The sequence below is a fragment of the Teleopsis dalmanni genome, chromosome 1 (assembly GCF_002237135.1).
Source record: "Teleopsis dalmanni isolate 2A chromosome 1, ASM223713v2, whole genome shotgun sequence".
Taxonomy (NCBI): domain Eukaryota; kingdom Metazoa; phylum Arthropoda; class Insecta; order Diptera; family Diopsidae; genus Teleopsis; species Teleopsis dalmanni.
The window spans coordinates 114312701-114325666 of NC_051846.1; the positions used below are offsets into that span (position 1 = coordinate 114312701).

At 33.1% G+C, this 12966-nt stretch overlaps 1 protein-coding gene across 1 annotated transcript; it reads left to right on the top strand.

Annotated features, from left to right (window-relative positions):
• The first annotated feature begins 3971 nt into the window (after positions 1-3971).
• On the top strand, positions 3972-5960 carry LOC119665432 (jerky protein homolog-like). The gene is made up of 2 exons (XM_038074662.1): positions 3972-4704; positions 5460-5960. The coding sequence occupies exons 1-2, from the start codon at positions 4209-4211 to the stop codon at positions 5864-5866; spliced, it is 903 nt and encodes a 300-aa protein (XP_037930590.1). The 5' UTR covers positions 3972-4208; the 3' UTR covers positions 5867-5960.
• Positions 5961-12966: the final 7006 nt, after the last annotated feature.

A 12966-nucleotide genomic window follows, 5' to 3' on the forward strand; every position in this document is an offset into this window, starting at 1 on the left:
AATGATTGAACTAGATAATCGACTTATTTACCGCATTTACGTCATCTGGCCCGGTTGGGATCTTCCCACTCGTGATAGACAAAGCTTTAGAGTTAGAAGGACTATGGTTGAGTTCATTTAACTCAATACAGCAAGTGTTGTGTTTATATCGAAAGAAAACAAAAGCTTCCATCTTTATTCAAAGAATTCCACACTAGCTGGTATTCTTTCCCCTTTAAGAATTTTCATATTAGTAACTCATAATATTATCATAACATTAGTAACTCACATAGGGAGAGGGAGGGTAATAAGTTTCAGAAGGTTCCTTGAAAACACAACACTCGTATACTAAAAGCAAACTCACTACCCGGATTAGTATTTAACATTGAGAAATCACTAAAACTTAAAGAAAATGCTATGATTATTTGTGGATATATCTGGAACATTCTATAATGTATCAATATTTAAATTTAAATAAATAGTTCAACACGTAGTCGCATGTGGAGATGATATTCCTGTAGTAATTTTTCAACTAAACTTGAAAAATCATACCAAATACTAACTGTGGATAACAATTACTGCGGAAGTTTAAGAACTGTGGATGAAAAAGGCAACTAATACTTTATACGCATGTATAAAGATGCTGAGAAGCACATGGAACTCTTTCTTCTTCGCTTAAGTAATGATGCTACACAGCGATCATTAAAGTCATATTACTAAATGATATTCTGGTAAGGTCGATTGCAATAAAAAATATACCATACATCAAACCTTTGGTAAAGGTTTATCAGCTCTCGTTCACTTTACAGACAGTTGTATTTACTGTTTGTAGGCTTAAGTAAGTCTCTGAATACTGTAGTGTGGTCCAGACCGATGTATTTACTGTTTGTAAATATCTGTTAATTTCTGTTTGTAGAAGCTTGGAGCAAAGAACTAAAGGCAAAATAAACCTAAACAGCCAAGCTGCAATTAAAGCAATATCTTCATACTGTGAGTGCAAAAAGCAATAGGCATGACACTCACACACGTAGGGTGTGTTTAGACTAGGATTTGTCATCCTTCGAAAAGCTTTTGGGCAAGTCCACTTCACAGGGTTCGCAAAAGCAATGGAAGTTGAAGACTGTGCAGCGATTATCGCATGTTCAACGCACAAACTAAGGCTGATCGTTATCCAATACCGTTCATTCACGATGTGATGTATAAAAAGCGATTCATCAGATACCGCTTGCGCCAGCAGATATCCCAAAGACAGCAATTACAACTCCATTTGGCCTATATGAGTTCCGGGTTATAACTTTCGGTTTTCGTAATACGGCTCAGATATTTTAGCGTTTTACAAATGAGTCACTGGGTGATCTTGATTTCGTGTTTGCGTACATCGATATATTCTCATTGCGTCGAAAAATAAAGGTGAACGTGGAATGCATTAGCGAATGGTTTTGAATAAACTTAGACAGGCAGGTTTGAGAGTGAATTTTGCCAAATATGAGTTCTGCTGTTCGAAAATCGTGTTCCTTGGGAACGTTATTAGTGCGAAAGGTTTGCATCCTCCGGAGAGTAAACTTCAAGCTGTTCGTGGTTTTTCTCTGCCGTCGACAGTAAAGCACCTTAGACAAGTTTTAGGCATGAACTTTTATTAGCTGTTTCTGCGTATGGTTGTGTAGAATCAGCAGCGGTTGTTTCATTCATTTTTTGTTGGTCTGCTGAAGATATAGTAATTTTTGAGGCTTGCAAGAATGATATTGCTCAAGCTACATTGCTTAACTTCATGGCCGTCGATGCACAACTGACACTCACGACGGATGCTTTAGACGTTGCGGTGGGTGCAATGGTGGTAAAAGGAGTGACTCGGCCGTTGGTATTTTACTCCAAAGGTTTAAGTCCAACGTAGACTAAGTATAGTGATTATGATCGTAAGTAAACCGTCATCTATCAAGTTGTTCTGCATTTTCACCCTCAAGCGAATGGTATGGTCGAGCGTTTCCATAGAACATTAAAATCAGCCATCCGGTGTCATTCCTCCAACAGTTGGATGCAATCCCTTCTAATGCTAGTCCTTCTGAGATGATATTTGGTAATCCAGTTTGTGTACCGGGACAGATGCTTTCGGGCTTTAAACAGATAGCGTCGAAAACTGATTTCGTTCCGTCGCTGAGAAGGGCTTTGGCGATGATAAAATCTGTTTGGGATTAGTAGACACTGTCAGCCATCTGTTTACGTTCCGCGTTATGTTATGAGTTGTAAGCACGTTTTTCTTGGAGTAGATCGCGAGAGCTCTACTTGAGTAGCCATATGAGAATCCTTTTCAGGTGGCGAGAAAACGTCGGTCATTGTTTGTCACGGAAGAAAGTTTACATTTTCGAATAACAGGTTAAAGGTAAGTTGTCGAAATTTCGGGAATGATGATTAACGGTAGTGATTCTCATGTTGTGTTGCAATGTTGTTAGTACTCCACTGTTATGAGTGGGTACTCTAGCGGTTCAAGTAGGCGTTGGAAATTTATTGAAATTGAACTTGCAAATTCAATTTAATAAATATCAGTTTTTTAATTTTTGTGAGAAAGAACGTTTCCGATTTCGTTCAAAGTAAAATGAAATAAAATTTGCTTTCGATTGTTAAAAATTCGTTTTCTTGCTTGTTAACGAAGTGAGAAGTCCATTGTTAACATATGATGCAAATATGATTATTTTTTACGTTTTATTTTAAAATGTGAATGATAAGATTTATAAATTGATTTTTTGTTTTTAATAAAAATGTGACAATAGAGAAAAAATATATAACTTTTAATTTCATTAATTTCATTAATTTAATTATTTTATTTATTTAGTAATTTTAGCGTTTATTTTATTTCCAAACGTTACAAAAGAATCATTTAAAAACTGCAGACGAATGTGCTGGAAGATGATTTTAGGTAAGTGTTTATAACTAGTCATTTTTATATAATTTAAATATACTTCTTTTCTTTGAAGTTAATTCGCCAATAATATATTAAGGGAGTACTGCGCATTTTAAATGTTTATGATATGATTCATATTTAGTGTTAAGTGAACTGTGTTAAAAATATGCCTTACGAAATTATGTCTGAATCGGCTCTTTGGACTTTTAAATATTTTGTAAAACCTATTTTGATCTATGGTTATGTTGCTATCGTAACACTTTTGTTGTAGTAGAACAACCCAAGTTTTATGATTGGGTTGTTCCTGTCTACTTTGAATGCTGTTTGATTTCTAAACTATTCCACTATTCTCGTTTAATTGACCCGGGGGTTGTTTTCTTTTTTATTCGTTTTAGGTGATCTAATGTTCCCTTCTTGTGATAGTGGTAATTGCTCTTAGAAAATGACGTGCTTTATCGGATTTAGTGTTTCTTGAATGATTTGAGTTTCTGCTAGTATTTGGCTTTAAGGTATAAAAGGTAATGAGGTCCCAGCCAATGCAGTCAACGGTGTTGTCGGTTGCTCTTGACGTAATTGTGTCTAAAGTTTTGAGTTCCGTTGCCATTATACATTTTGCATTTTTGATTGTATAATTTGTCAATCTTGCATAATGGATGCAATAATGTCTCGGTGTCGATCAAATACTTGGGGTTTTCTTTGACAGATACAACGCGTGCTATTATTGCTACTGTGATACAAACGATATATAGGAACTTGGTCACTAATATATTTCAGAAGTTTGCTGCATAGTTTGCTGTTACTCTAAGTAATTTGACTTCACGACCTTTGTGTTATTATACTTGGCTCGAGCTATGCTGTAGAGGCTGACGTTGGAGCTATGGTTATGATTAACATTGTTTCTTTCATGGTTTTTTCAATGGGATCATATAAAAGTATTTCACTACTAAGTGCCTGCTTTTATCAAAGTTGTAAACTATGCAATCAAATTTTTTTTCAAAGCTAGTACAGTAGAATCGCGGAAAAGTTAACTCTCGAAAAAGTTAATCTCGCGGAAAAGTTAACAGCATTTCGGCGTCCACGTAGCGTTCTAAAAAGTTAACTTCGAAGTTAACTTTTCCGAGCGTATGAATTTTTTTTTTGAAATCAACCGTTTCTTTGCCGACACAAGCCAGTGCGAGCTCTAGTTTTGATTATGGGTATTCCCCGAATATTCTATTTTCTTTCTGTTTTGTTTTGTGCTCCAAACATATGTTTTCATTCTTGTCGCAAATTACCTTGATTGAATTGTTCGGTAGCGTTTGAGTTGATTAGTTGTGAATTTTTTATTAAAAAAATGTCAAAAATACAGAAAAAACGGCAAATCAGATTAAATTTGCAACAAAAAGTAGATATATTAAGAAAACTTGATGACGGTATTGCGGGAAATCGAATAGCGCTGCATTATGGTGTGTCTAAAGTAGCCATCAGTAAAATAAACAAAAAACGCCAAGAAATTTTAAAAACAGTGGCGGCCACTTATGAAAGTGCAGAGAAGAAAACACTCCATAAGTCGGAATATCCTGATCTGGAGGTAAACTTGTACAATTGGTTCCTGAATCAACGGCAGCGTAATTGTACAGTGACTGGTGCCATCTTAAAATCAAGAGCTAAACTCGAATTTGAAATTCTGTATCCGGGAAAAAAATTTAGTGCAAGTGATGGATGGCTGGCAAATTTTAAAAAACGGCACGGTATTCGCCTTCTCAAAATTTGTGGAGAAATTCTTTCGAGCGATACACCGAAAATAACTCCGTTTGTACATAGTCTACGAGCAAAAATCAATGAAATGGGCATCTCCGACTCCCAACTATATAACGCAGATGAATCTGGACTATTTTATCGTTTATTACCGGACAAAACATTTGTCGCAGCAAACGAACATGCCGCACCGGGAAGAAAAACTGTTAAGGAAAGAATTACATTTTTGTTGTGTGCAAACGCAGATGGTTCGCACAAGTTGAAGCCGTTGGTGGTCGGTAAATCTGCAAAACCACGTTGCTTTAAGGAATTTAACAATCCATTGGAATACGCTCATACAAGCAAGTCGTGGATGAATGCACAGTTATTCTTCAACTGGTTCCACAATTCATTTATAAAACAGGTAAACTTATTTTTTGGTTTCATTTTTCATTTCTAATGAACATGACATAAAAATTTTTGAAGGTTCGCAAATTTTCTGTTGAAAATAATTTACCACCAAAGGCATTGTTGCTAATAGACAACTGCACGGCACATAAGCCAATTGACAGGCTGAAGTCTGACGATGGAAACATTGTAGCCATGCATCTACCACCGAACGTAACAGCGGCTTTGCAGCCAATGGATCAAAATCCCATAAGATTGGTTAAATTAGGATATCGCTCCAAATTGTTATGCAACATTGCCGCGCAAGAAAACGTTCTGGTGGAAAATATTTTGAAGGCACATTCAATTTGTGACGCCATATCGCTACTTAATTCAGCATGGGAAGAATTGCCGCAATCAATTCTTATAAAAGCGTGGAATAAGATAAAAAAGTGGGATGATGATCAATACGATAGTGAAGATGATCTTCCGTTGTCCAAATTTATTAAAGCAAACGATGTTTACGACGATACAGTTCGAGAAGTTCAATCGTTAATGTTGAAAGTGGGAAATAATCTTAACATCAGCATTGACGATATAGAAAATTGGAACAAGGATGAAATTACGGAAGATATGGAACATTTCGAAGTGTGTGATAGTGACAATGATGATTCAATTACCGAGGAAGATATTCAACAACCGAAAGTGAGTTTCTCGAAAGCAGTTGAAAGCATCAATACCTTGATAAAATGGTCCAAAGACAACAACGATGCAAATCAGGTGGCAGACCTTATCAGTATGCGCACAAAAATGGTCAAGAATTATTACACCAAAGAAAAAAAACAAACAACTCTCGACTGCTTTTTTAAACCAACTGGTACAAATTAACAATTTTCCTTTTGTAATGGCTAAAACATAAACAAAAAAAAAAGGAGCTATTTCTAAGCAAATCTATGCTTATTATTGTAGTTTTTTCTTTTTTTTATGAATTTTGAAAACCGCTTGGAAAAGTTAACAATCTCAAAAAAGTTAACAACCCCAAAACGGAGCGGTTAACTTTTCCGCGATTCTACTGTATATTGAATTTTCTTTAAAACACCTGTCAGTTGATATATAGATAAAAGCTTTTACTTTAGATGCTCTCATACATTGAATCGTAAGTGGATTTGTTAGTTATCAATTGGCAGTCATGTGAACACCTATGATGTTGGAAGCTATCCAATGGAATCACTAAAATATTTCTCACGTTCAAACGCACAAATTGTCACTTAAGGTTAGAGAGCCAACATTAATCTACATAAAATATGCAATGGAACTAGATTAACTGTTTCGCCAAGCGAAAAATGCAGTATTTTTTATGTTGTTAACGGTTTGTGTGAAACCAAATAAAAAACTTTTAATTGGTTTTTAACTAATTCTTTAATAATATACCACAAGTTTCCACATAATATTTGCATAGATATACAAATAGAAAAAAATCTTTACTATTACCATCCTTTCCTATTCAAAATAGATTTCTTGTCAAAGGACATAAAATTCTTACTGATTATCACTTCAGAACTTTTACGATTTGTTTACTTGCAATTATAAGGCTCTTCCGAACATATAAAATCCTAAGATATTACTCTGCACGGATCCAAGTCAAATAAAAGTGATAAATTGTGGAAAGTTTCTATATCTTTACTGATACTGTTAACAACAAAAATTCATCAATTCAAACACTATGTTTGGAAATATCTATATTGTCCTAAACATGCTGAAAACGTCTGAATAATAGGGGTTTGGTACCAGCCAACGTAGAAATATACAGTTTGTCAAGTATGAGTTTACACATTCAAAAAAAATTGAAAATTTCAACTTATTCAAAAAAAGACAACTTTTTGTTTTAGTATATATAATTTTTATTTTATATATTTGTGAATTACTATATTAAGGATATAGCAAATTAAAAAAAATTATAAAATTATTGAAAGAAGAACATAAAATATGCCAAAAACAAATCCTACATCATTTTTTGACTGTCAAATGACTGTTTTCACAACTTGGGTTTCTCTATTATTTTGCATTATTTAAACGATGTGCGGTAAATTTACAGTAATTGGCGCCTTGCGTTGATTATTGTCTGAGATGTTGATACATAATTAGTTATTGTTTTCTAATTTTTTTACTTTACTAACTAAAATATGTACACTTAGCAGAAAAACTCTGCGTACAGAAAGTATATTTTGTTTTAACATGTAAGAAATTACTAAATAAATAAATTTTTTAAATCAATTTTATTTTCAATTAGTACCTTTATTTGTTATCTTCATTTTAAGCTAAAAATTATTTCTAACAGATTAGTAGAAAAATTATAATAATTAAAAATGTAAAAAATCAACGCTATCGATGGCAGAAAAAGTCTGCGTACAAGAGTTTAAAAAGCGTCGAAATATATAATTTTTTAAGAGATTTTATATTTTCAGTAACTTGTTGGATAACCTTTCCTTTTTATGACCTCTATAAGTCGTTTTGATATCGAATTGACCAGCTTCGCAATCTCATCGCTGCTTATTTTACCGCATTCCGCGTCGCTCACGTTCTTCAACATTTCTTTGGAGGTTATATTGTATTCACGTACCCAACGCTTCAGTAAATCCTACAAATTTTCTATAGGATTTAAATATGGCGATTATGGTGACGTTTTGATTTGCTTGGGCACATTTTAAAGCAACCAAAGCTATACAACTTCTGCAGTGTGCTTTGGGTAGTTATCTTGTTAAAGTAAGCAATTATTCTGTAACCCCAACTTCTTGGCACTGCTCTTTAAATTACATTTTAAAACATTTAAATAATCAACTTTATTCATTATCAACTCAATAAATTTAATTTTTCCCACTCTATTACTCGCCATACACCCTCGCACTATTACTGCTCCACTACCGTGTTTTATTGTTGGATACAAATCTTCAATATTAAAGGCAGTACCCGGGTTTCGCCATATAATCGTTCGACCTTTAATGCTAAGGAGACAAAATTTGCTTTCGTCTGAAAAAATTATGCGTTTCCAAAATCCTGAAGACTTATTTATGTACTCCCTTACGAATGCTAAACGCTTCATTCTAATATCTTTTTAAATAAGCGGCTTGCTTCGTGAAAACCGGCCATGGTAGTAGTCTTTTTTTAATATTTTGTGTACAGTATCCACGTGAATTTGCTTCTGGAATGTCTGGTCAATATATTTCTATAACAGAAGTCCAGTTAGACGAGGATTATCTTTCACTGAATTAATAATGCTGCGGGTTTCTCTTGTTGACAGCTTGGATGGACGCCCAGATCCCAACTTCGAGGCCAATAATCCTGTTTAGTTGTAGTTGTTCACTACTCTTTGGATAAAAGAATGTGACCGCTTAACGATTTGACCAATTTCGTGATATATTTTCCTTTTTTTCCATAGATCAATAATAATACTGCTCCCACTGATAATAATTTCTTTTCCTTTATTTGCCATTACAAATTTAATTACTTTTTAATCGTTAAATTATAAAATAAGTGCATGGGATTGTGTATGAGGATATACTGTTACAGTAAAACATAACGACGTCAAAGTTCTACTATTAAAACTTCGGGAATTCCCCTTTATAATTTTTGTACGCAGACTTTTTCTGCCACCGATAGCGTTGATTTTTTACATTTTTAATTATTATAATTTTTCTACTAATTTGTTAGAAATAAGTTTAAACTTAAAATAAAGATAATGAATTAAAGTACAAACAAAAAATAAAATTGATTTAAAAAATTTACTTATTTACTAATTTTTTATATGTTGAAACAAAATTTACTTTCTGTACGCAGAGTTTTTCTGCTAAGTGTATGTTTTCAAATGTAAAATGAAACATTATCGTTTGGAGTGGAACAGTCCAGGTATTATAGCCACCGTTTGGGGAAAAGTGTGCCTAAACCAAAAACATAGAAATATAAAGACATGTAATTTGTCTCTGTTAAAAAAATCATGAATTCTGAAAAGGTACACGCAATGGGAAAAACATGTCTGTTTAAACATATAAACAATCGAACTTATTATTTTATGTATGATCAATGCTATTTTGTTAGTGAAGTCAGCAATCAAACCAATAGCGAATATGTTGTATTTTGCTTGGACAAAATCATATTTCTATGTTTTTGCCTAAACTATGAGAAATATTTTACTAATATGTAGGACTATTTATAATATTTTAAATCTAGCTAAATACTAGAGTAGATTAGAGCCAAAGTATAAAATTATCTTTAAGACCAACTTTCACAGCATATGCAGAATATGTTATCATGACGAATATATGAAAAAACCGGGAAAATTTCATCAGGGTCCATACTATGGAACTCAGGGAAGAATATATTGTTGTTGTTTCTTGTAAGTTGAAAGGTCGTAAGTTGTATAGTTTCTTGTATGGACCATAGCTTTAATTTTAACCTGCGACCTAAATTTCTGATTATTGAAACATTTCCCACACGAAACTTTTGACGGCATCGCCATATCGAGAATAGATTTATCTCCACGGCATCTGCACGTTTACTTAATTTGGATTGATTTGACATATTAGTTAAATACAAGGTATTTTCAATATCAGTTTCACATATAAGTGCGGTCTACCTTTCAGACGAAACAGACATTAAATCAAAAACTTTTCTAAATTTGGGTATTGATACATAATATCCAAATTTTAATTGGTACTATAGACCAATAAAACAAGAAACTAAGATGAGATATAACAAAATAATATAAGTATCAAAAATAAGGAGCACCGTAATGTAGATGACTAACACCATACAAAATAAATGTCTACTAAAATTTTTAAATATCGGTTGATTGCCGTTCTATCTATAATAACTGTTATATTTCTTTGTTCAGAATATTTTATTTTCTTGTTGGAATCATACGTTCACAATTATAATTACTTAAATCTGTGTTTTTGTAATGATGTGCACGCGCCTTTTTTACTATTTCTTCCCATAAGAAAGAAATGATCGTTACGATCATTGATTTATCGATCATTGATATATCGTAACCCAAGCAAATAGAAAATTGGTTTATTGTTTTTCAAAGTAGGTATTCTCCAACCTGATTTATACACTTTTGCATGCACTCAAACCAATTGTCGAAGCACTTTTTCCACTCCGATTGAGACATCTCTAAAACATGGTTTTTGAATGCTTCAACAGCATCTTCTGGCGACGAAAATCTTCAATGATTTGTCTTCTCTTATTCGTTTTTCGAATTTCTCCGAAGACTTGGTGCAAACAAATTGTTATGTACCACTTAGAAGTGACCGTCCTTCGTTGCTCAAGCGAAACAGTCGCCACATGACCAGTTTTGCCGAAGAAGCAGGCGACCATTTGCTTCGAAGTGCTTCTTCCACGAACAACTTTCGTTGGATTTGGCTCGTCTTCGAAGACCCACATGGTCGATTATTGTTTTGTTTCGGGCTCATACGCATATATCCATGATTCGTCACCTGTGACGATTTTATAAACGTCTTTGGAAGCACCATTTTGTTGATGTTTTTTCAACATTTCTTTGCACTAATCGACACGAGCCTTTTTTTGAGCGATTGTCAAATTATGCGGGATCCAATGAGAACAAGCCAGGTTCGGCCAGGTGTTCATGCAATATCGAATATATGCTAGTGGGAGAAATGCCTCTATCTCACGGTATGTCGCATGACGATCTTACATTATCAGTTCGCAGAATTCGTCGTTGAGCGAGCGTCGGCCACGATTGAATTCATTAAACCAATTTTTCACAGTGCTATAGGATGGTGTTTCATCGCCATACAAAGATTTAAGTTCATCAATGCATTCTTGTCGGGATAATCTACGTTGAAAGTTATGAAAAATGATCGCACGAAAATGTTCACGTGTTAATTCCATTTTTTGGCCGAGATGAATTTTTTAAGTTTCTGTAAATAAAATAATTTACAATTAAATGACAACACGTGAGTGATGTTATGCTAAAAAATGTCAACCTTTCCAAAAGAAATGTCAGATTGCACCTAGCAACACTTAGTGTTGCCTAGGCCAGAAATATATATAGCAGCTCTCATAATTGAATTTGTTAGTAAGATAAATTTTATTATTTTTACTGAGCAAAAACTGTTTCTTGAATTTTCCAAATATTTTCCAATTATATGATTGGCATTATACTATACATATCGTTGTCTCTCGTCGTATGTCATTGGCGCAACACATATACAGAATAAAACTACTAAGCAATTTCTTCATGCCTCGGATACAGACACATATCCATATGGCGCGACATGTATAAAGTCCTCCGTGTTGCATGCGCAGTGAATGAAGCACAAATCAAGTGTTGTACTTTAACAAAGAGAAAGAGAGAGGGTAGGGCACACAGTAGATTAAATTCCTGCACCCGTCCCAGCTCACATTACCGGAACTGATTCTTAAACTTTTTTGATGCGCGATACTGTAGAAATTTATTTCACTTTTATTCTAGAGTAATTAAAAAGAATGTATTTCACAAGCAAGCAAAAAGATAACTCTTATAAAACGGAGAATGGCCTTGCAATTAGTAACTAAAAACTATGTGATAGAAATGATGCCAGATTTGGTTTATTATAGTATTTTCAACAGATACACATTCAAGAATTTAAAGAATTTGACGTCTCATCTTAACCGTGGCAGAATCGTTGATAATAACTGGTCTATACCATTCCTGAGTGAAATCCCATTACCGTCTAGAAGTAATACTTCCAGATCGGAAAGAAAAGCATTCGTAATATTTTTTGAAACTTGTACTTTTTATTAGATTTTTTATCTTTTTCGGCATTTATGTGTTTGTATATTTGATAAAATGAAGCAAAATTATTTACGCAGCTTTGTTTTTACTTTTTTAAGTTATATTTAATGAGTATACATAAACATAGGAATTATGTAGTAATTTTATTATATCAAAAATTTTTATTCTAATTCTAGAGTATTTATGCAATTAATTTATTCATAATTAACTCGATTTTGTTTTTTAAATGCATAAATGATGAATTAATTTTTGCAAAATTAATATGGAATCAATTCGATACAAAAATATCAGAAATTCTTTTTATTTTAAAAAAATGAAATTACAATCAATTTATAATTCAAATTATTTAGTAAATTAAGTAGATTTATGAGTTCGCATACTTTTTGATCAATTTCGAACTGAGTTTTGTGATTGCGTGGACCCGAACCGATCGTCCACATTTGAATTTCGAACTTAGAATTTAATGACTTATTTTGCTATTACATTTATGCTTTGTTTCTTGCTTTTTATGCGTATGTGTTTTAAAAATAATTTGCATATGTACTCATATATACACGCCTATTTTCATACCATATGTGCTTCACTGTTTGATGTTCGAACTCACTTTGGAATTGTAAATCTGCTTAGAATTCGTATGGATTCAGCAAATCCACGGACACAGTGTGGTTTCCGAATATTTTCGAGTGGACAGCTTTTACCCGGCCCGAGTGCAAGCATATTCGGAAATTAAAGCACAATAATTTATATAAGCGTATACATATGTACATACCTCCATGTATATAATTAGGCAAATTGAGTAAATGGATTTGTTTTTTGTTACATACAATTTTATTTCGATAACGACTTTCAACTATTCTAGATTGTTTCAATTGTTTTTAACGTTTTTTGTGTCTTAAATCACTTAGAAACTTCATGTCATGCTTTACGCGATAATAATAAATGTGTATGTAATAATAATTGTTGGCTTACTACTAAAAAATTTAACTTAAATTTACTATCACAGCCCATTTTGAATTAAACTTAAATTCATTTTTTAAATAAGTTTCTATTGTTGATTACTCAATGTTGTCCAAAAATGATTACTGCAAATCTGGATTTCCATATTAGTATTAAGTGCTAATATTTACGTTGTAACAATTTTTACATATGTTTTCTCTTAATCTTTTTTCAATTTAGTATAATTTTTTGAGGCTTC